Raw genomic sequence first — 23,673 nt, forward strand, 5'->3', positions numbered from 1 at the left:
TTGTTGACACGTAAGGCCCTGTTCATGTGGCACAGACATATTAATTGCATTTTGTGTCTGTTAAGAGTCGGGTCGGTAGAGACCTGGGGAAAAGACTATGGGCTAGAATGACAGTGGCTTAAATCCCAGAACCAGGTTTATGCTTTGGTGGAATGCAACTGGTTTAATTCAATTCAATTTTATTTATAGTATCAAATCATAAAAAGAGTTATCTCGAGACACTTTACAGATAGAGTAGGTCTAGACCACACTCTATAATTGATAAAGTCCCAACAATTCTAGTAATTCCCCCAAGAACAAGCATAGTGCGACAGTGGCAAGGAAAAACTCCCTTTTAGGAAGAAACGTCGGCTAGACCCAAGCTCTTGGTAGGCGGTGTCTGACGGTGCCGGTTGGGGATGTGATGAACAATAATCACATGATGGCAGTAATAGTCACAATAAAGATAATGGAACAGTGACTAGAACATGGTAGTTGTAGTAGTTCATGTCATAGCAGGGCACTGCAGGGCAATACAGTATGTAGCGTGGCACAGCACGGCATGGCTGGACATAGCAGGTTCAGCAGCAGGGCACCGCAGAGCGTAGCAGGGTGTAGTAAGCAGGACCATGGCGACAGCTGCAACCAAGATCTTGGTGCCATCCTAATCCAAGGAAATATGCTGGGAAAAAGAAACATAAGGACTCCGGGGAGTAAACTCCCCAGAGCTAGGTTAGTAACAAGCATTTCTGGATCTCCTCACTCTCTAACTATATGCTTTATCAAAGAGGATGGTTTTCAGTTTATTCTTAAATGTGGTGACAGTGTCTGCCCCCCAAACCCAGACTGGGAGCTGGTTCCACAGGAGAGCAGCCTGGTAGCTGAAGGCTCTGGCTCCCATCCTAATTTTAGAGACTCTAGGAACCACAAGTAGCTCTGAATTCTGGGAGCGTAGTGCTCCTGCTTTACTAGATATGATGGTGCTAGACCATTTAGAGCTTTGTAGGTCAGGAGAAGGATTTTAAATTCAATCCTGGATTTTACAGGAAACCAATGCAGAGAAGCTAATACAGGAGAAATATGATCTCTTTTCTTTGTTCTTGTCAGAACACGTGCTGCAGCATTCTGGATTTGGAAGTAACGAATGCATGGACTAGTTTTTCTGCATCGTTTTGAGACAGGATGTTCCTAATTTTGGCAATGTTACGAAGATGAAAAAAGGCTGTTCTTGAGGTTTGTTTTAGATGGGCATTAAAGGATATATCCTGATCAAAAATAACTCCTAGATTTCTGACAGTAGTGCTGGAGGGCAGGGCAATACCATTCAGGGTAGCTATATCTTTAGATATAAGATAGAAGTTTGGAGGTGTTTGGGGCCCAGCACACTAACTTCAGATTTGTTTGAGTTCAACATCAGAAAATTGTAGATCATCCAGGATTTTATATCTTTAATGCATGCTTGAAGTTTAGCTAACTGACTGGTTTCATCTGGCTTGATTGACAAGTATAACTGGGCATCATCCGCATAACAGTGAAAGTTAATTGAATGTTTCCTAATAATATTGCCTAGAGCAGTGGTTCCCAACCTGGGGTCCGGGGACCCCTCAGGGGGGCGGCAAAGATCACAGGGGGTGCGCAAGTCTTTATCTGGTTTGAGGTTGAGGTAAAAAAAAAAAAATTGCACATGTTAAACATCCATCCATCTTCATCAGCTTATCCGGGGTCGGGTCGCAGGGGTAGCAGCTCCAGCAGGGGACCCCAAACTTCCCTTTCCCGGGCCACATTAACCAGCTCCGACTGGGGGATCCCGAGGCGTTCCCAGGCCAGGTTAGAGATATAATCCCTCCACCTAGTCCTGGGTCTCCCCCGAGGCCTCCTCCCAGCTGGACGTGCCTGGAACACCTCCCTAGGGAGGCGCCCAGGGGGCATCCTTACCAGATGCCCGAACCACCTCAACTGGCTCCTTTCGACGCAAAGGAGCAGCGGCTCTACTCTGAGCTCCTCACGGATAACTGAGCTTCTCACCCTATCTCTAAGGGAGACGCCAGCTACCCTCCTGAGGAAACCCATTTCGGCCGCTTGTACCCTGGATCTTGTTCTTTCGGTCATGACCCAGCCTTCATGACCATAGGTGAGGGTAGGAACAAAAAACTGACCGGTAGATTGAGAGCTTTGCCTTCTGGCTCAGCTCTCTTTTTACGTCATAACGGTGCGATAAATTGAATGTAATACCGCACCCGCTGTGCCGATTCTCCGACCAATCTCCCGCTCCATTGTCCCCTCACTCGCGAACAAGACCCCAAGGTACTTGAACTCCTTCACTTGGGGTAAGGACTCATTCCCTACCTGGAGAAGGCACTCCATCGGTTTCCTGCTGAGAACCATGGCCTCCGATTTAGAGGTGCTGATCCTCATCCCAGCCGCTTCACACTCGGCTGCGAACCGATCCAGTGAGTGCTGAAGGTCACAGGCCGATGATGCCATCAGGACCACATCATCTGCAAAAAGCAGCGATGAGATCCCCAGCCCACCGAACTGCAACCCCTCTCCACCCCGACTACGCCTCGATATCCTGTCCATAAATACTACAAACAGGATTGGAAATTGATGCCAATCCCCCCTCATCCTCCAGCTCTGCCTCTACCATAGAGGGCGTATTAGTCGGATTTAGGAGTTCCTCAAAGTGCTCCTTCCACCGCCCTATTACCTCCTCAGTTGAGGTCAACAGCGTCCCATCCTTACTGTACACAGCTTGGATGGTTCCCCGCTTCCCCCTCCTGAGGTGGCGAATGGTTTTCCAGAAGTACCTTGGTGCCGACCGAAAGTCCTTCTCCATGTCTTCTCCGAACTTCTCCCACACACGCTGCTTTGCCTCTTTCACGGCAGAGGCTGCAGCCCTTCGGGCCCTTCGGTATCTTGCAACTGCCTCCGGAGTCGTCTGGGATAACATATCCCGGAAAGACTTCTTCAGTCGGACGGCTTCCCTGACCACCGGTGTCCACCACGGTGTTCGTGGGTTACCGCCCCTTGAGGCACCTAAGACCCTAAGACCACAGCTCCTCACTGCAGCTTCAGCAATGGAAACTTTGAACATTGTCCACTCGGGTTCAATGCCCCCAGCCTCCACAGGGATGCACGAAAAGCTCTGCCGGAGGTGTGAGTTGAAAGTCTGTCGGACAGGGGCCTCCTCCAGACGTTCCCAATTTACCCGCACTACCCGTTTGGGTTTACCAGGTCTGTCCAGAGTCTTCCCCCACCCCCTGAACCAACTCACCACCAGATGGTGATCGGTTGACAGCTCCACCCCTCTCTTCACCCGAGTGTCCAAAACATACGGCCTCAGATCAGATGAAACGATTATAAAATCGATCATTGACCTTTGGCCTAGGGTGCTCTGGTACCAAGTACACTTATGAGCATCCCTATGTTCGAACATGGTGTTCGTTATAGACAACCCATGACTAGCACAGAAGTCCAACAACAAACAACCACTCTGGTTTAGATCAGGGAGGCCGTTCCTCCCAATCACGCCTCTCCATGTGTCTCCATCATTACCCACGTGCGCGTTGAAGTCCCCCAGCAGAACTATGGAGTCCCCGACTGGAGCCCCATGCAGGACTCCACTCAAGGTCTCCAAGAAGGCCGAATACTCTGAACTCTTGTTTGGTGCATATGCACAAACAACAGAGTTTTCCCCCCCACAACCCGCAGGCGTAGGGAGGCGACCCTCTCGTCCACCGGGTTAAACGCCAACATAGCGGCGCTCAGCCGGGGGCTTGTGAGTATCCCCACACCCGCCCGGCGCCTCACACCCTGGGCAACTCCGGAGAAGAAAAGAGTCCAACCCCTATCCAGGAGTATGGTTCCAGAACCAAGATCTAACCGAGTAGCGCTCCACCTCCCGCACAAGTTCCGGCTCCTTCCCCCACAGAGAGGTGACATTCCACGTCCCCAGAGCCAGCCTCTGCTGCCCGGGTCTGGTCCGTCGAGGCCCCTGACCTTCACTGCCACCCATGTGGTAGCGCACCCAACCCCAGCGGTTCCTCCCACAGGTGGTGGGCCCATGGGATGGAGAGATGTCCGCCACGTAGCTTTTTCGGGCTGTGCCCGACCGGGCTCCGTGGCAAACCCGGCCACCAGACGCTCGCTGACGAGCCCTCCATCTGGGCCTGGCTCCAGACGGGGGCCCCGGGCTTCCTCCGGGCAGGGTCACTTCATCCCTCCCTCGATTTTTCATAGGATTTTTGAACCATTCTTTGTCTGGCCCCTCACCTGAGACCACTTTGCCTTGGGAGACCCTACCAGGAGCACAAAGCTCCAGACAACACAGCCCTCAGGTTCATAGGGACACACAAACCTCTCCACCACGATAAGGTGATGGTTCCCGGAGAAACTATATTTTTTGTTCTCGCTTAAAATTGTAGGCAGGCTACTTAGTAGGCCAAACCTCCAGGACCTCTTAATCTGTGGCCTTTGCTGTCATCAGGTCAGCTGCTAGCTGCTATCATCCTCATTTTTCCTGCTGCCACGGCATCACTATTTTATGAATGAAACATAGCTGAGAAACGTAAAAGTGCTGATAACTCCTCTGTATCAAAAAAGAAAGTAAGGCTATATCTCGAGAGTTACCTCAACTTCGGTTTCGGAGGGGGGGGCTCAGCTTTTCTTAGACATAAGTGGGAAGGCGCCAAGGAAAAAAGGTTGGGAACCACTGGCCTAGAGGAAGCATATATAAGGAGAATAGAATTGGTCCAAGCATTGAGCCTTGTGGAACACCATGGCTAACTTTAGCGTACTTGGAGGATTTATCGTTAATATTAACAAATTGAGATCGATCAGAGAAATAGGACTTAAACCAGCTTAGTGCGATTCCTTTAATGCCAACTAAATGTTCCAATCTCTGTAACAGGATGGTATGGTCAATAGTGTTGAATGCAGCACTAAGATCTAATAAGACAAGTATGGAGACAAGACCTTTGTCGGCAGCAGTTAGAAGGTCGTTAGTCATTTTCACCAGTGCCGTCTCTGTGCTGTGATACTGTGACAAACTATTGCTATGTAGATAATCTGACAATAACTGACTTCAGGATCGAGGGTGGGTTTTTTCAGAAGAGGTTTTATCACAGCTACTTTAAATGACTGCGGTGCATAATCTGTTAATAAAGACATATTGGTCATATCTAGTAATGAAGTGTTAACCACGGATAACACTTCTTTAAGTAGCCTCGTTGGGATGGGGTCTAAGAGACTTTTACCATTAATTGTTGAAGGTCTATAGGAAAAAAGCAGTCTAAGTATATGTCAGGTCTTGTCGTTCTTTCTAGTAGTCCTGTGTTTAAAGGTGAACCGTTGGAAGTTGAGGGCAAAAGGTGATGAATTTTATCTCTAATCGTTTTAATTTTATAATTAAAGAACCTCATGAAGTCGTCGCTACTCAGAGCTATAGGAATAGATGGCTAAATAGAGCTGTGACTCTCTGTCAGCCTGGCTACAGTGCTGAAAAGAAACCTTGGGTTGTTCTTATTTTCTTCTATTAGTGATGAGGAATAGTCTGATCTGGCATTTCTGAGGGCCCTCCTATAATTTTTCAGACTGTCTTGCCAATCTAAACGAGATTCTTCCAGTTTGGTGGAACGCCATTTACTTTCAAGTTTTCACGAGATTTGTTTTAATTTGGGAGTTTGGGAGTTATACCAAGGTGCTAGTTTCCTTTTCTTCATCATCTTCTTTTTGAGGGGAGCAACAGAGTCTAAAGTTGTCCGTAGGTAACACCGTCTACAAATTTATCAATTTGGGGGGGACTAAAGTTAACACAAAGGTCCTCTGTATTATTAAGGCATGACATTGAGTTAAATGCTGTTGGAATATCTTCTTTAAATTTAGCTATAACACTGTCAGATAGGCATCTAGTGTAGAAGCTTTTATCTAATTTTGTATAGTCGGGTAGTAAGAATTCGAAAGTTATTAAAAAATGGTCTGATAATACAGGATTCTGCGGAAATATTAAATCCTCAATATCAATGCCATATGCCAGTACAAGGTTGAGGGTGTGGTTAAAACAGTGTGTGGCCTTATGCACACTCTGACTGAAACCAATTGAATCTAATAATGAGTTGAAAGCAGTACTAAGGCTATTGCTGTCAACGTCCACATGGATATTAAAATCACCTACAATAAGTACTTTGTCTGATTTAAGGACTACACATGATAAACTCTGACAATTCAACGGGTCCCGACGGTACCCGACAGGCCGGGCTGGGTTCGGACAGATATTTAGAAATTATGGTCGGGTTCGGGTCGGGCTCGGTCACATCAGCACGATAAGGCATTTGTTGTAAAATGGTGCTCGTTTAAGAGAGCTCAGTGCGTGTGGGTGTGTGTGGTAAGTGGGCAGAAGAGAGATAGAGAAAGAGGAAGCAGACATGTTGTATGCAACCGGAGCAGTTGGTGGAATGAGTTTAAGTTTTGTACACGGTGTGTGTGGTGTCCGAAATAAACCCCAGACTGAAAGCCAAGTTTGTTCATTTGCTCACCAGAAACGGGATTTTAACCCCAATGTTATTCATTTTATAACGTCGGCCTGGTGGTAACGAGTCTCCCCTGGTTTTCTGATCACGGTCGGAAACGAAGCAAGCAGGAAAGGTTAACACATTGAACATTTTAACAACTTATTAACGTACGCTTGTTGCCCCATGTGCGCTGATGCGCTCATCTGTTGACATTTCCGAATGCCTTCCTACAGTTGCTTAATAAAAGCGGGCTTTCCACACAAAAACGTAGCCTACATGTGTCATTAGTATGAGAAAAAAAATTTGATTTTGGGTCGGGCTCGGGTCGGGCTCGGACACAAATTTCTTAATGCCTGTCGGGCTCGGGCCGGGTTCGGTCACGGCTCTGTTGGACGTGGGCCGGGCTCGGACAGAAAAATTTGGCCCGATCCGGACTCTATCACTCATTAATAAAAACACACTACATGTTCTACATCGGCCCAGAACAAATAAGCCTCCTTACTCAGTGTGCAGTCCGTTAGTTTGTGTTTCTCCAAGGTAAAACGGGTCCGTTCGCTCGTCAGCGAGTCACGGAGAAAACTGTCTCTCCCCAGAAAGGCAGTAGGAAAAACAGTTTCAGTCGACTTGGGAAGAAAAGCAGTTTCCTTGTTGTCCAATTTTCTTCTACTGGAGAAACGTCGTTCTCTCTTCTGCAGGCATTAAAACACGGGGCGCGTGTTTCACAGGATCCAATATGTTCACCAGAACCAAGAAATAGTCCACTTTTCCGGAAAATGAAGCTATTTACAGCAAACGCTTGCGTGCCACCTGTAGCGACCGAAGCCACAGGGGTAAGACAATGGTTCAGTGGTGACATGAAGTTTTATATATTCTGGCCACCGGACATGGACCCACCCTGCGTTTAGGTTCCGCTTAGCCAATCGGAATTCACAGTTTTAGAAGGTGTGAACTACAACGTCTGTAGTTTTTAGACCTCCCCAGTTTGAAACCCCCTCCCTTCGTGGAGTTCTCATAGATGTTTGAAATGTCAGGCTGCTACAGCTACATGCCAGGCCTTTCTTTGTTTAAGAAAGCCACGTTTCTTTGTCTCAGAAAGCAGTCAGGCTGTAGAGTTGCGATGTAGGCCGCAGTTGGACGTGTCTCCTTTATTTCAGAGATAGTTTAATTCCCCTTTCTGTGGTCCCAACGCCTGACAACTTCTTCACTGCTCTCCTCTCTGTGGTTCTTCTGCCTAGGTGATCCACTGGAATTCTCCCAAGAAGCTGCGAGTAAAGAACAAGCATGTGGAGTTTTTTCGGAATCTCTATCTTACGTTTCTGGAGTACGATGGCAACCTGCTGCGACGAGAGCTGTTTGGATGTCCCAGCGAGGCTGACCACAACAGTGAGAACGTAGGTGGAACTGCTTCTGTATTTCTGGTTGTGGTGTGTATTAAGTGCTGACTAAATTAGTGTTTAGTCGACTGTAGTAGGCACAGCTGTAACAGTTTGTGTATTCGTGCAGAACCGTCACAATACAGGGGTCACGGTCATGTGGAACGAAGATCACAAGCATTACACCCATTCCGGTAGGGTACACGAGACATGTATGCATGTATATTTTGAAGATGGCTGAACTTTCAATCCTTTCAGTTAACATCAGGGGGCTAAACGGGCCGATCAAACGAGCTAAATTACTGGACTACTTAAGAAGAAAGAATATAGATGTAGCGCTTATACAAGAGTCACATTTACGTAAAAGAGATGTAAATCACCTACAAAATAAATTTTTACACCTGATGATTACACCTTCTTTTCCACACATCACCTCACCCACTCCTGCATTGATTATATTTTGTGTTCTAGTGAGTTTAAGGCAATGTTCCACACAATAGCAATAGAACCAGCAATTCTGTCTGATCACAATGCGCTGATAACTACATTCTATTGTGATATGTTAGGAGAAAGATCTAGAAGGTGGCAATTTAATAACTCCCTTCTCCAGAACGTAGCGTTTTATGCAGAGTTTAGAGCCAAACTGGCTGAGTTTATATCAATCAATACTCAGTTTCTGACCCGACATTCATTTGGCAAGCAACTAAAGTTTTTCTTAGAGATCTTCCTTTGCGGTCAATTTGAAGAGAAAAAAAGAGGCAAGGATTGCAGAGTTGGAAGAACGTTGTAAATCTCTAGAGCCGTCTCTAAAGACGTGTTTTTCTAAATCTACACATACTCTTTTAGTCACAAGTCGAACAGAACTAAATTATTATAGAGCTAGAACAGTGACAGTAACCTGTGGTATTGAAAATCAAAATTGGCATTGAAACAACAAATATTGGCACTGAAAAACTAAAACTAAAACTAAACATCAAAAAGTAATCTCACAATGCTATTATTTTATTTCACTTTGACATTTGTTTGCTTTATGATAGGTTTTTTTATGCTGTCAGGATTTTTACAATGTCACTGGTTTTCAGTTTCAACTTTCTGTCACTGTTTTGGCGTAGGGAGGAGGGGCCTGAGGGGAGGGACAAAGAGGGCGTGGTTTACAGGTAATTTGCATAGGCTACTGGGAGAGACCGCAGCTCCACAGATCTATGTGTTATAATCACATATCTGCAATGGCTTCCACAAGTTCACCTGGAACCTCCAAATCTAAGTAAGTCTGTTTATCTCTGCCATTTTTTTCCCACGTAGAAGCAGGCTGCTTTAGTGTTAACTTTAAATGTAGCCCTAAGCTGTGCTGTTTTGGCAGAGGTTAGAACTGTTCTCTTAAGTTCTACATCCATGGTTAGCACACGTTAGCTAACTTGTGGCTAATTGTAGCTAAGTCTCCTGCCTGGGATGTCAATCTATCTTCTATAATCTAGTAGTTATAATAATAGTAATTCCTGTCCTTTAGGAGTCCTAAAGCCAGTGTTATTGCTGGTGCACAAGGCTTGACTCGCTTGCATCTCTCATTAGCGCCATCATGGATGTATTAAGAGAACGAGCTCCGCGCTCTCTACCTGCCGCTAACACTGGCAGGGAATGTTAACCCTCCCCCATAACTATCCTCCAATCACAAGTATAGCTGCTGACTGACAGGTTTCTAGGCAAATCACACTAACAAGCAGAACGCGTTCACTGACATCTCCTAAAACTGGGAAAACACAGTTACTGAAAAACTGCCTTAGCTGAACATAACAGTTAACATTATCATGTGAACCAGTCCAGTACAATATTGTATAACTGTTTAACTGACAGTGTTAATTAGTCAAAAATATTATCGGTTAAAGGTTTACTTGGACATAAATGTATAAACTTGCCTGTAAACAAAAACAAGTATGTCTGTGGTATTTCTGGCTTAAAGGCATAACCTTTACATTTCTCATCCGATTTCGCTAAGTTGTGTATAATTACAGGCACCTTCCACTGGGAGGGAGTTTATGGAGAGACTGCTGAGAAGGCTTTAGGAAGTTCTGCAACGTCACCCTGTGGATTTTGACTATTTACACTTTTACAGTGTTTTACACTTACACTGTTTTAAGTCATGAAATGGGACTTGTACCTTTTTGCAAAGGCCAGTAGACAGTAACCCTAATATGCATTATCATTGCATTTACTGTAATTTGTTATGAAATATAGAGTCAAATTCTTACTTGACTATATGTATTTGTTATTCATTGAAAAGGTACAGCTTTAACTGTTTTGCTGGAGTCCATACTGTAAATGCATGTCATTGTTAAGGATTAAACTGTTATGGATTAAAATCAGTACAACATATAAAGTAGTAGTGGTATTGTCATTTTAAAATAACAACAAAATGGTTTTCCTGTGTTATCCTGCCATGTTTATGTGTGAAGAATCACATAGTTAAGTGCAGTCTTGCAAAGCTATCCGCCATTGTCCTAGGAGGGAGTCACAGGGTTAATGGCTGCCCTCAGTTCTGCCATAGTCTGCGGCCTCAGAGGGCACTGGATGGGTGGTAAAAGTACTCCACTGGCAGACTCTTCTGTCACCCTGTCATGGTCCCCTTCCAAGAAAAGATCTTGTATATCCTGTAATTGACAAGTAATGTTAAAAGACTGCAGTTGCTTTTAGAATACTTCACAAAACAATTTTTTTTGTAAATGAAATGCACACTTAATAAATAAATGCCATAATAAATATCCAAAACAAAATTTAAAAAAAAGGTTTATTTGAACATTTTGAAGCTGCACAGGGTCCTGGAGAAGTCTGGTAAAGTGTCATGGTCCCTCTGGAGGCATGGTACAAATATATAGTGGGTACAAAATAAATGCAGACTGTTGGAGGGATCTAGCAGGCGACCCTCTTAAAGACTGACACATCAGTGCACTATTGATATCACTTTAAACCCCCAAGTGGGCTAGCTGATGTGGTATTAGCTAGCGGTAGCGCTTGTTCAGCTAACCGCTGCCAAAACAGCACAGCTTAGGCCTACATTTAAAGTTAACACTAAACCAGCCTGCTTCTATGTGAAAAAAAATGGCAGAGATAAACAGACTTACTTGAGATTTGGAGGTTCCAGGTAAACTTGTGGAAGCCATTGCAGATATGGGTAATCTGTGAGGATGCCTGTGGAGGTGCGGGCTCTCACAGTATGCAAAATATATGCAAATTACCTGTAAACCACGCCCTTTGTCCCTCCCCTCAGGCCCCTCCTCCCTATGCCAAAACAGTGACAGAAAGTTGAAACTGAAAACCAGTGACATTGTAAAAATCCTGACAGCGTAAAAAAAAAAACTGTCACTGAAAAAAGACAGACATCAAGAAAAAATGTTCACATCAAATCATAATGCAAACAAAAGTCAAAGTGAAATAAAATAGGATTGTGAGATTATAACTTTTTAATGTTTGGGTTTTATATTTCAGTTCAACATTTTTCAGTGCCAATTTTTGTCGTTTCAATGCCAATTTTGATTGTCAATATCACAGGTTACTGTCACTGTTCTAGCTCCATACTTTACTACTCCATTATTTGCTAAGAAGGAGAGCTGAATTTATAATGCACAGAGTGAGGCAACATTATTTTAATGGTTGCAAACCAAGCAAATAGCTGGCTCTGAAATTAAAACAAAGTGAGTCCAGAGCTACTATCAACAGCATCCGCACAGACCGAGGTATCTCAACGAATTCTAAAGATATCAACGCCACTTTCCAATCCTTTTATTCAAAGTTGTATGAGTCCTCCTGCAATCCAGATTCGACACAGTGCCAGGAGTTCCTAAAAGACCTAAATCTGCCTCTTCTTGACCCAGAGGAGGCAGAAGAACTGGGTCAACCTATAACGTTAGAGGAACAGCATTAAAAACTGTTAAAAAAGGGAAAACGCCGGGGTTGGATGGAATTCCATCAGAACTTGTTCTACAGTACTTTGACATATTAGGACCTATCATTTTACAAGCTTTAACCTCGGCCATAGAGATGGGTACTTTTCACCAACAAACCAACACTGCACTAATTTTTGTTATACTCAAAAAGGGCAAATATCTTACGGAGTGCTCAAACTACAGGCCCATCAGGCTCATTGGGACTGATATTAATGTAAGCTCTATTCCAAAGTCTTGGCACTCCGCTTAGAACGCTTTGAGAATCTTGTCCACCCTGACCAATCAGGTTTTATACCAAAGCGTCACACTGCAGACAATGTACGCAGATTATTTCTTGTAATAGAAGAAGCCAGAAACCTTCCAACAACGGCAGCAGTTTTATCAGTGGACGCGGAAAAAGCTTTTGACCGCCTAGAGTGGAACTACTTGTGGCAAGTAATGGAGAGGCTTGGTTTGGGGGCCAAATTCATTGACATGGTGCATATTTTATATGTGAATCCCATGGCCATAGTCTCAATCAATGGCTTGCATTCTCAGCCATTTCCCACGGAGCCGGGCTCTCGACAGGGATGCCCGCTCTCCCCCATGCTATTTGCCATCTCTCTTTGAACCGTTAGCCCAAGCCATAAGGCAAAATAAAATATGTAATGTCCAGATTAAATCCAATAGCAGCTCAATATCATTATTTGCAGATGATATTTTGTTGTACATCTCTGATCTTGAGGACTCTATTCCTCTATTGCGAATTTGGCTCAATCTCCGGCTATAAAATTAATTTGAATAAATCTAATCTTTTATTCAACAACAAGCATGTGACATCAGCTATTAGTGGTAAAATACCAACCCAAAGCAAAATTACATATTTGGGCATCATCATACATGCATCACTACAGCGAGTGGCCCAGGACAACTATGAAACTATATTAAGTAATGTTCAAATGGATCTGGCCAGGTGGACTGCGCTGCCGGCATCACTGCGGTCCAGGATTGCTGTTGTTAAAATGAACATAGTTCCCCGTGTGAATTTCTTAAGTTCAATGAGCCTGACACAAGTACTTTTGAATATTCTGTTGAAATAGAGACCTGTGTGCAGTGGTGCAATGCCAACAATCTCATTCAACCATTTCACAAACTGAGGAAAGGGTCGTGACATGGGTCAGAGGGTATCAGAGGTCATAAATGATGAACCAATCAATCGGCTCTGCTCCTATAGGCACCTTGGTGTTTATATGGACAACACCTTTGGCTGGAAGGCCCGTGTTGAAAATGTGTGTTATCATTTAGAGCAGACACTCACGGTGAATCAGAGGGTTTATGATTCACCCTGCATTAAGGCTGCATTAGAGAGCATATTTATATGTCAGAAAGCATGGCAATATCTAAAAACATCTCATTTAAAGCTTGTTTGTCAGGTGACTGTCATGAAGGTTGTGTAGAGGAATAGAAACCAGGCAAGCAGAGGGAATATGGTCTGATCTATCGTTATTCTCCATGCCAAGTATGAGCTCTTATCCTCTGGCAGAAGATATAGGGTACCCCAATGCAAACTAAATATTTCTAAACTATAGGCCTAATTTGGACCTACCTCAATTCAAACTTTAAATAATGTTGCTTGAGGCTGCAGGGGTTTTGCAATAGCTTCATGATATAATACATAGAGTTGTGTGTAGGTTGCTCTTGTCACTATTAGTGAAAGATGAGCAATAGATTGTGGCTATGTGATGTGCTTCAGTCTGGCTACATATCACTTTGTTTATGTTGTTTTTTATTGTAAGAATATGTCAGCTGTATGATAAAACAATATGTCAAGTGTTATGTGTGAAGCATTTGAACTCAAGGCAAATATCCCTCTGAGGACAAAGTATCACCTGCAAAGTGGTCGCCATGATATGTAAAAATGTAAATGTTGTAGTAAGCCTATAGCAAACATTGAAAAGGTCTCAACCTCGACAGTAACATATGTCAGTCTGAAGAGGATACATTACTCCTGCTTTGAAATATTGACCTCTGAGCGTTGAACCCAGTAGATGTTTGAAGGCTTGTCATTTAGCAACAGAAGGTGCTACACACATAGGACCAGCTGTTATAGAAAGCTCTGGACCTCAGCTGTCATGTAGATATGGTCACCAAAGTTTACCCACTGTAAGCACTAACATATATGGTAATAAGCTATTTTCACCTATTTAACGATTCAAATTTTAAAATATGATGACACCAGTGTGTTCCCCATCCCAAAAAACCCCAGTGTGTATCCAAAATTCTACACTGCCAACTTCTACTTATGAGAAATATACCAATATATTTTAAAACTACAGCTCCCACTAGAGACGCGCCACAGAGCCTGTTACAAAACTAGTGTACTTGTCTGTCTGTACTGTCTGCCGTGAATGGGCTTCATTCCATTTCAGATTGACGCCAGCCGACCGAACAAACAGTACAGGTGCTGGTCATATAATTAGAATATCATGAAAAAGTTGATTTATTTCAGTAATTCCATTCAAAAAGTGAAACTTGTATAATGTATACATTCATTCCACACAGACTGATATATTTCAAGTGTTTATTTCTTTTACTTTTGATAATTAGAACTGACAACTAATAAAAAATAAAAAAAATTCAGTATCTTAGACAATTAGAATATTGTGAAAAGGTTCAATATTGAAGACACCTGGTGCCACACTCTAATCAGCTAATTAACTCAAAACACCTGCAAAGGCCTTTAAATGGTCTCTCAGTCTAGTTCTGTAGGCTACACAATCATGGGGAAGACTGCTGACTTGACAGCTGTCCAAAAGACGACCATTGACACCTTGCACAAGGAGGGCAAGACACAAAAGGTCATTGCTAAAGAGGCTGGCTGTTCACAGAGCTCTGTGTCCAAGCACATTAATAGAGAGGCGAAGCGAAGGAAAAGATGTGGTAGAAAAAAGTGTACAAGCAATAGGGATAACCGCACCCTGGAGAGGATTGTGAAACAAAACCCATTCAAAAATGTGGGGGAGATTCACAAAGAGTGGACTACAGCTGGAGTCAGTGCTTCAAGAACCACCACGCACAGACATATGCAAGACATGGGTTTCAGCTGTCGCATTCCTTGTGTCAAGCCACTCCTGAACAAGACACAGCGCCAGAAGCGTCTCACCTGGGCTAAAGACAAAAAGGACTGGACTGCTGCTGAGTAGTCCAAAGTTATGTTCTCTGATGAAAGTAAATGTTGTATTTCCTTTGGAAATCAAGGTCCCAGAGTCTGGAGGAAGAGAGGAGAGGCACAGAATCCACGTTGCTTGAAGTCCAGTGTAAAGTTTCCACAGTCAGTGATGGTTTGGGGTGCCATGTCATCTGCTGGTGTTGGTCCACTGTGTTTTCTGAGGTCCATGGTCAACGCAGCCATCTAACAGGAAGTTTTAGAGCACTTCATGCTTCCTGCTGCTGACCAACTTTAAGGAGATGCAGATTTAATTTTCCAACAGGACTTGGCACCTGCACACAGTGCCAAAGCTACCAGTACCTGGTTTAAGGACTATGGTATCCCTGTTCTTAATTGGCCAGCAAACTTGCCTGACCTTAACCCTGTAGAAAATCTATGGGGTATTGTGAAGAGGAAGATGCGATAGGCCAGACCCAACAGGCCACTATCAGAGCAACCTGGGCTCTCATAACACCTGAGCAGTGCCACAGACTGATCGACTCCATGCCACACCGCATTGCTACAGTAATTCAGGCAAAAGGAGCCCCAACTAAGTATTGAGTGCTGTACATGCTCATACTTTTCATGTTCATACTTTTAAGTTGGCCAACATTTCTAAAAATCCTTTTTTTGTATTGGTCTTAAGTAATATTCTAATTTTCTGAGTTTGGGGTTTTCATTAGTTGTCAGTTCTAATCATCAAAAGTAAAAGAAATAAACAATATCAGTCTGTGGAATGAATGTATAAATTATACAAGTTTCACTTTTTGAATGGAATTGCTGAAATAAATAACTTTTTCATGATATTCTAATTATATGACCAGCACCTGTACATGAGACAAATACATGAAACTATATTTTATTATTATTGTTGTCTTTATTGTTTAAATCCTCAAATACAACATTAAACAAAAACATCAATATTACGAATATTATGTATTTGTATCTTCCTATCCGCCGAGCGGTAATTACTACATTACTTCCGGAGTATTCCGCTGACTTTTTTTAAACGTTATTGCGGTGCATAACTTACTGGTACAAAACTGAGCAATGTGTTGTTGCTGGTGACAAAACCACAGATTAAATATGTACATTTAAGTGATACTGGCGTTTATGACCTGCTGATCGCTGTCAGATTCTCTGATATGAATGCCTGCATTGCATTGTGGGATATGGACTTTGCATGCGCCCCGCTCGGATCATATCGTATTCTGTCTTACAGCATGCTGTAATATTTCACCGGTAATGAGATTGAAATATTGTTATTCAAATAAAGAAATGAATACCATGATAACATCTAAATAAATGTCGATGGATGTAGCGTTATGGTTTTTTCAAATATCAATAAACAACAAAACAATCCAGCTTCCCTGGTAATAAGACCGAAATAATAACATTAAAAGAAATACCATGATAAGATCTGGTGAATACAGTGGCACTCATAAGTTTATGAACCCATGCTAAAGTTGACTAAAAAAAGGAATAAAAAAAATCATCTTTTGGAAATTGATCTTAATGCCTTAATTTAAAAAATGAGGAAAAATCCAACCTTTAAGGACACCAATTTTCTTTGTGAATGAATAATGTATCGTAAATAAATAAATGTTCTTCCTTAAAATACAGGGGGCATAAGTAAGTACACCCCTATGTGAAATTCCCATAGAGGCAGTCAGAGGCGTTATTAATAAAGGCGTTATTTCATGGATCCAGGATACTATGCATCCTGATAAAGTTCCCTTGGTCTTTGGAATTAAAATAGCCCCACATCATCATATACCCTTCACCATACCTAGAGATGGGAATTGGGTACTTTCCATAAAATCATCTCTCAATGCAAATCAAACCAGCTATTAGGCTAACTGAAATACAACCATGCCAATCTCTAGGTATGGTGAAGGGCACTGTAAATGTTGATTAAAACAGTGGTTATTGGGCTAAAAATACCAATAATAGCAAAGCTGTATACAGCTTCTCTACTGCAGCCCGACTGGCAGAAAGAATCATGGTGTGATCACGAAAGATGCTTCCCATGAAATACATTAGTTTAAAAAACATGCTGACCATCACGAAAAAAACGAGATAAACGTGTCCATGTATACGAATCAATAGATTAAATTACGTGAACATTTCACGAACTGCCGTGAGACTGGGTTGACCATAACAGCCTCACACACACACAACATCTTTGTCTTAGTCTTTCTTAGATACTAAGAAAATATACAAAGTCAGGCCATTAACTTACTTTCCATCATCGGTCTTTCAATCTAGCTAAACTCTATGAAGAAAAACAATAAGTTTACAGACATTAGGTTAGGCTATAGGCTAGCGCTACACTATATGGTTATTTAACGTTACTCACCCTCTTAATTGGGACGTAACTTGATATGCACAATTTGAAACTTTTCTCTCGGTTGCTGGGAGTAGCAGGTGAAAGTGCTTCAACAACAGTCCAAAACAGCGGAAACCGGCATACCTACACCATGGATGTATAATAATGATAACATGCAATCACTGGCACAAACCCGGAGTTAGCAGACCACGCATAGGCCCGTGTGCATCACTTTTTTAGTGTCCCCTGGAAACTGTTTCCATTGTGTTGTAAGCTTCTTACAGCACTTTCTACAAAAAGCTGCGAATGTGTTGTCAAGTTGATGTTTCTATGTGTTGTCAACGGAACAACTTTTTGCAGAAGATATTCACCTCCTTGTGAGGGAAGGAGCAAACAGCAATGCAACGGGCAAACAGCACGTTGAGAGTGAGTTAATCTCCCAAACAAAAAACAGCCAATTTCTCTTGCAAAATGTAAATCCTCCTTACAAAGAATCGTATCATCACACTGATGGCTCCCAAACAACAAGTAAGTCTGTTGACACGACAGTCTGTTCACAGACAAAAGCACTTTTTATTCTCAAGTCTGCTCACACACACTTCCAACATATATACACCAGCCAGTGTTGCTATCTGTTTCAGTCGAGTGCCTGTGCGTAGTTTACATGTCTTTAATAACAGCTGGACAGTTGAGTGCCTGTGCTTAGTTCACATATCTGTCATAACAGCTGGACAGTCAAATTAGGCTTGGGCGACCTCTAATACTTTCAAATCGTCAAATCCATTTGTGGTTACTCAAGCTTGCCAACAGGCAATCTGATAACCAGTCTGACAGGCTACAACACGTAATTGGACATAACATATTATGGATATGTGGAGCGGCTTTCACTTTCATCAATGAAACTGGCTACACCGGCATGGCTGTCCTGCTTCCTGCTTGGCTGACGTGTTGATACCGTCTTGCTTCGGTAGCTCGATGCAGTTATTTTTGTTATATTCTTTATTACAGTGGCTAATTATCAATGTAACATTTAAACATAACTTTACACTAGATCACTCAAGCACTTACAGCAATCTCCTTTTTGCGAATTTCTTGCTATTCCCATAGTTGTTTACACACTATTAGCTCTGTTAGCTACTTTAGTTTAGCAGTTTGCAGTGGCTTCTCTGTCTCACTCTCCGGCTCTCTGTTGATCTGTGTGTTAAATGTAAAGCGTTTCCTCTGCATCCTTATGTAATAACTATAGCTTCCGTGTCATGTTGGAGGCGAAGCGCCGCACCAGGGAAACTAGACCATTACTAGACCCAGTAACGTTAATTGGTGCAGGCTGACCTAATATAGCTTCCTTCCCTGGCAGCAGCCGGGAAGGCTGGGTGACTGTCCGAAAGAAGCACAGCCTATCAGGTGTCAGATCCATGGAAAAGAGACGGTAAACTGCTTTGTAATTAACGTTAGGGTTTAAAATTCACTCGTCATTCGTGCTGATTAATGGGGCTCAGCGGGTGGACTTACCTCTCCACCAGAAAATAAACAGTAGGGCACAGATTCTAGATATTTTAGTTCTGATAGTAAGTTAGTTAATATCGTTTTAATATGCGTAGGGAAAACTGAACGCCAATCACCGCAAGCCTAAGTCAAAGTGTCTGTTATCTAAACTGCTAAAGTCAGTTGAACAGGTGAAGTGTTGGTAGGCACCTGTGTTTTTCATCAGATAATGATAAGATATATCAGATGTGATATCAGTTTGAGTATAATGACAAAGATTATTGGTTTTGCGTGACTAGATTACCGGAAATGTTTAATATAATCTGAAAGGATATTTGACACAGGAATAAGACTCTCCGGGGACCATCACCTTATCGTGGTGGAGAGGTTTGTGTGTCCCTATGAACCTGAGGGCTGTGTTGTGTTGAGCTTTGTGCTCCTGGTAGGGTCTCCCAAGGCAAAGTGGTCTCAGGTGAGGGGCCAGACAAAGAATGGTTCAAAAACCCTATGAGTGACCGAGGTAGAGATGGCGTGACCCTGCCCGGAGGAAGCCCGGGGCCCCCGTCTGGAGCCAGGCCCAGATGGAGGGCTCGTCAGTGAGCGTCTGGTGTCCGGGTTTGCCACGGAGCCCGGTCGGGCACAGCCCAAAAAAGCTACGTGGCACCTATCTCTCCATCCCATGGGCCCACCACCTGTGGGAGAAACCGCTGGGGTCGGGTGCGCTGCCATATGGGTGGGTCAGGGGCCTCGACGGACCAGACCTGGGCAGCAGACGCTGGCTCTGGGGATGTGGAATGTCACCTCTCTGTGGGGAAAGGAGCCGGAACTGGAGCGCTACCAGTTAGATCTGGTGGGGCTTACCTCTACGCACAGTCTCGGTTCTGGAACCATACTCCTGGATAGGGGTTGGACTCTTTTCTTCTCCGGAGTTGCCCAGGGTGTGAGGCGCCGGGTGGGTGTGGGGATACTCACAAGCCCCCGGCTGAGCGCCGCTACGTTGGAGTTTAACCTGGTGGACGAGAGGGTCGCCTCCCTACGCCTGCGGGATGTGGGGGGGAAAACTCTGACTGTTGTTTGTGCATATGCACCAAACAAGAGTTCGGAGTATTCGGCCTTCTTGGAGACCTTGAGTGGAGTCCTGCATGGGGCTCCAGTCGGGGACTCCATAGTTCTGCTGGGGGACTTCAACGCGCATGTGGGCAATGATGGAGACACATGGAGAGGCGTGATTGGGAGGAACAGCCTCCCTGATCTAAACCAGAGTGGTTGTTTGTTGTTGGACTTCTGTGCTAGTCATGGATTGTCTATAACGAACACCATGTTCGAACATAAGGATGCTCATAAGTGTACTTGGTACCAGAGCACCCTAGGCCAAAGGTCAATGATCGATTTTGTAATCGTTTCATCTGATCTGAGGCCGTATGTTTTCGACACTCTGGTGAAGAGAGGGGCGGAGCTGTCAACCAATCACCATCTGGTGGTGAGTTGGGTCAGGGGGTGGGGGAAGACTCTGGACAGACCTGGTAAGCCCAAACGGGTAGTGCGGGTAAATTGGGAACGTCTGGAGGAGGCCCCTGTCCGACAGACTTTCAACTCACACCTCCGGCGGAGCTTTTCGTGCATCCCTGTGGAGGCTGGGGGCATTGAACCCGAGTGGACAATGTTCAAAGTTTCCATTGCTGAAGCTGTGGTGAGGAGCTGTGGTCTTAGGGTCTTAGGTGCCTCAAGGGGCGGGGTCAGGGAAGCCGTCCGACTGAAGAAGGAGTCTTTCCGGGATATGTTATCCCAGAGGACTCCGGAGGAAGTTGCAAGGTACCGAAGGGCCCAAAGGGCTGCAGCCTCTACCGTGAAAGAGGCAAAGCAGCGGGTGTGGGAGAAGTTCGGAGAAGACATGGAGAAGGACTTTCGGTCGGCACCAAGGTACTTCTGGAAAACCGTTCGCCACCTCAGGAGGGGGAAGAAGGGAACCATCCAAGCAGTGTACAGTAAGGATGGGACGCTGTTGACCGCAACTGAGGAGGTAATAGGGCAGTGGAAGGAGCACTTTGAGGAACTCCTAAATCCGACTAATACGCCCTCTATGGTAGAGGCAGAGATGGAGGATGATGGGGGATTGTCGTCATTTTCCCTGGTGGAGGTTGCTGAGGTAGTTAAACAACTCCACAGTGGCAAAGCCCCAGGAATTGATGAGATCCGTCCAGAAATGCTTAAGGCTCTGGGTGTGGAGGGGTTTTCTTGGTTGACACGCCTCTTCAACATTGCGTGGAAGTCTGGGACGGTGCCTTAAAAAGGGGGACCAGAGGGTGTGTGCCAATTACAGGGGTATCACACTTCTCAGCCTCCCCGGTAAAGTCTACTCCAAGGTGTTGGAAAGGAGGGTTCGGTCGATAGTCGAACCTCAGGTTGAAGAGGAACAATGCAGATTCCGTCCTGGTCGTGGAACAACGGACCAGATCTTTACTCTCGCAAGGATCCTGGAGGGAGCCTGGGAGTATGCCCAAACATGTGTTTTGTGGATCTGGAGAAGGCATATGACCGGGTGCCCCGGGAGATACTGTGGGAGGTGCTGCGGGAGTACGGGGTGAGGGGGTCCCTTCTCAGGGCCATCCAATCTCTGTACGACCAAAGCGAGAGCTGTGTCCGGGTTCTCGGCAGTAAGTCGGACTCGTTCCAGGTGAGAGTTGGCCTCCGCCAGGGCTGCGCTTTGTCACCAATCCTGTTTGTAGTATTTATGGACAGGATATCGAGGCATAGTCGGGGTGGAGAGGGGTTGCAGTTTGGTGGGCTGAGGATCTCATCGCTGCTTTTTGCAGATGATGTGGTCCTGATGGCATCATCGGCCTGTGACCTTTAGCACTCACTGGATCAGTTCGCAGCCGAGTGTGAAGCGGCTGGGATGAGGATCATGCTAAATCGGAGGCCATGGTTCTCAGCAGGAAACCGATGGAGTGCCTTCTCCAGGTAGGGAATGAGTCCTTACCCCAAGTGAAGGAGTTCAAGTACCTTGGGGTCTTGTTCGCGAGTGAGGGGACAATGGAGCGGGAGATTGGTCGGAGAATCGGCACAGCGGGTGCGGTATTACATTCAATTTATCGCACCGTTGTGACGAAAAGAGAGCTGAGCCAAAAGGCAAAGCTCTCAATCTACCGGTCAGTTTTTGTTTCTACCCTCACCTATGGTCATGAAGGCTGGGTCATGACCGAAAGAACAAGATCCAGGGTACAAGCGGCCGAAATGGGTTTCCTCAGGAGGGTAGCTGGCGTCTCCCTTAGAGATAGGGTGAGAAGCTCAGTTATCCGTGAGGAGCTCGGAGTAGAGCCGCTGCTCCTTCGCTTCGAAAGGAGCCAGTTGAGGTGGTTCGGGCATCTGGTAAGGATGCCCCCTGGGCGCCACCCTAGGGAGGTGTTCCAGGCACGTCCAGCTAGGAGGAGGCCCCAGGGAAGACCCAGGACTAGGTGGAGGGATTATATCTCCAACCTGGCCTGGGAACGCCTCGGGATCCCCCAGTCGGAGCTGGTTAATGTGGCTCGGGAAAGGGAAGTTTGGGGTCCCCAGCTGGAGCTGCTAGCCCTGCGACCCGACCCCGGATAAGCGGACGAAGATGGATGGATAAGACTAAATAAAATGTACCTGACAAAATTCAGAGAGAAAACATTTTGACTAAAAGTATTGACAAAAGGTTGACTAACATGTAATAACTTCTTTGACTAAAACTGGACTGAAACGTTTTGATACAGCTCAGTACATGTCCTGCATTCAAATGTTTACTTAAAGTGAAAGAGAGGCATTATATCAGCACAATGTACTAAAATGTACTTAACGTCTGCTCAAGGTGGAGCTTTCAACTCTAATAAATTGCTGGATAGTTTAATAAATAATATTATATATATATAAAATATTACCTATTTTTCTATAAAATCTGAATCTGTAACGTAACCAGTAACATTTCTCTGTCAGGTAGTAGTACAATGTTTTCTTCTGAAGTAGAATTACACAGTCAGTAGTATACAGTTGGGTTGCTTTGTGGGCCTTCTGTAAGTGTAAATGCCTGATGAGGGGTCCATTGTCAGGAATTAATGGACGATGGAGAAGGCGTGAACCGTTCGACGTGCAGCGCAGAACAGGTGGAAACACTTTGACTGTAGACTTGGTTGGCCCATATGTTGTATAACCTGGTTCGTTTGAGCCTTATTGAGGTCCTGACACACCCTGTAAGTGCCCAGCTTACTGTATAGACTCTCTGTTGCTGGTTTATCATTCAGACATCCTCAGCTTCTAACCTGCTGTAGGTCACCGTGGGGAGTTGGGTTTTAACAGGACCAGCCACTATGGGGCCATAGAATTATTTAAGTGTCGGATCTGTTAGTTCAGTTCAGTCAGTTAATCACATTATTATTTGCCATCATTGTATGCAAGAGCCCTTTTTGCCAACACTCAATTCTAATGTGTCCTTAACTCAGGAAATAGTTTGCTCACTCCATTTTTCAGAGCTTGAGCAAAGATTTAAATCCCATTAAAGTGATAAGTAGACTAATGAAGTCACTGAGGGATTGGCTCCAGCAACACATTGCAGACAGGGCTCCTCCAGGGCCACAGTGCCACTGCAGTCCAGTCACTCACTGCCGCTTTCTAATAACGCTGTTCAAAGCAGAGCGATGCCACACCAAGTCCTCTGCTGACAGCCTTCAGCCACTTCTCTCTGCTGTTCCCCAGAGCAAAATGATTGTGCTTGTTGAGCTTCAGAATTTCAGTGTTAAGCTCATCTTCACTTGAATTCTTGAACAAGTTACATAGATCTAAGGACAGTATGCTGACATTCATTCATACTTGTGATGTGTCACACATCACATTTAAAAAATAAAATAATAATATA

At 44.5% G+C, this 23,673-nt stretch overlaps 1 protein-coding gene across 1 annotated transcript in view; it reads left to right on the plus strand.

The window, feature by feature from the left end:
- large1 (LARGE xylosyl- and glucuronyltransferase 1) overlaps positions 1-23,673 on the plus strand; it is a 200,865-nt gene that overhangs the window by 154,031 nt on the left and 23,161 nt on the right. The window contains exon 10 of the mRNA XM_078242511.1: positions 7,724-7,879. Coding sequence (XP_078098637.1) covers positions 7,724-7,879 — 156 coding nt within the window. The remainder of the gene's footprint in view (positions 1-7,723; positions 7,880-23,673) is intronic.

Source organism: Sander vitreus, chromosome 23 (genome assembly GCF_031162955.1).
Source record: "Sander vitreus isolate 19-12246 chromosome 23, sanVit1, whole genome shotgun sequence".
Taxonomy (NCBI): Eukaryota; Metazoa; Chordata; class Actinopteri; order Perciformes; family Percidae; genus Sander; species Sander vitreus.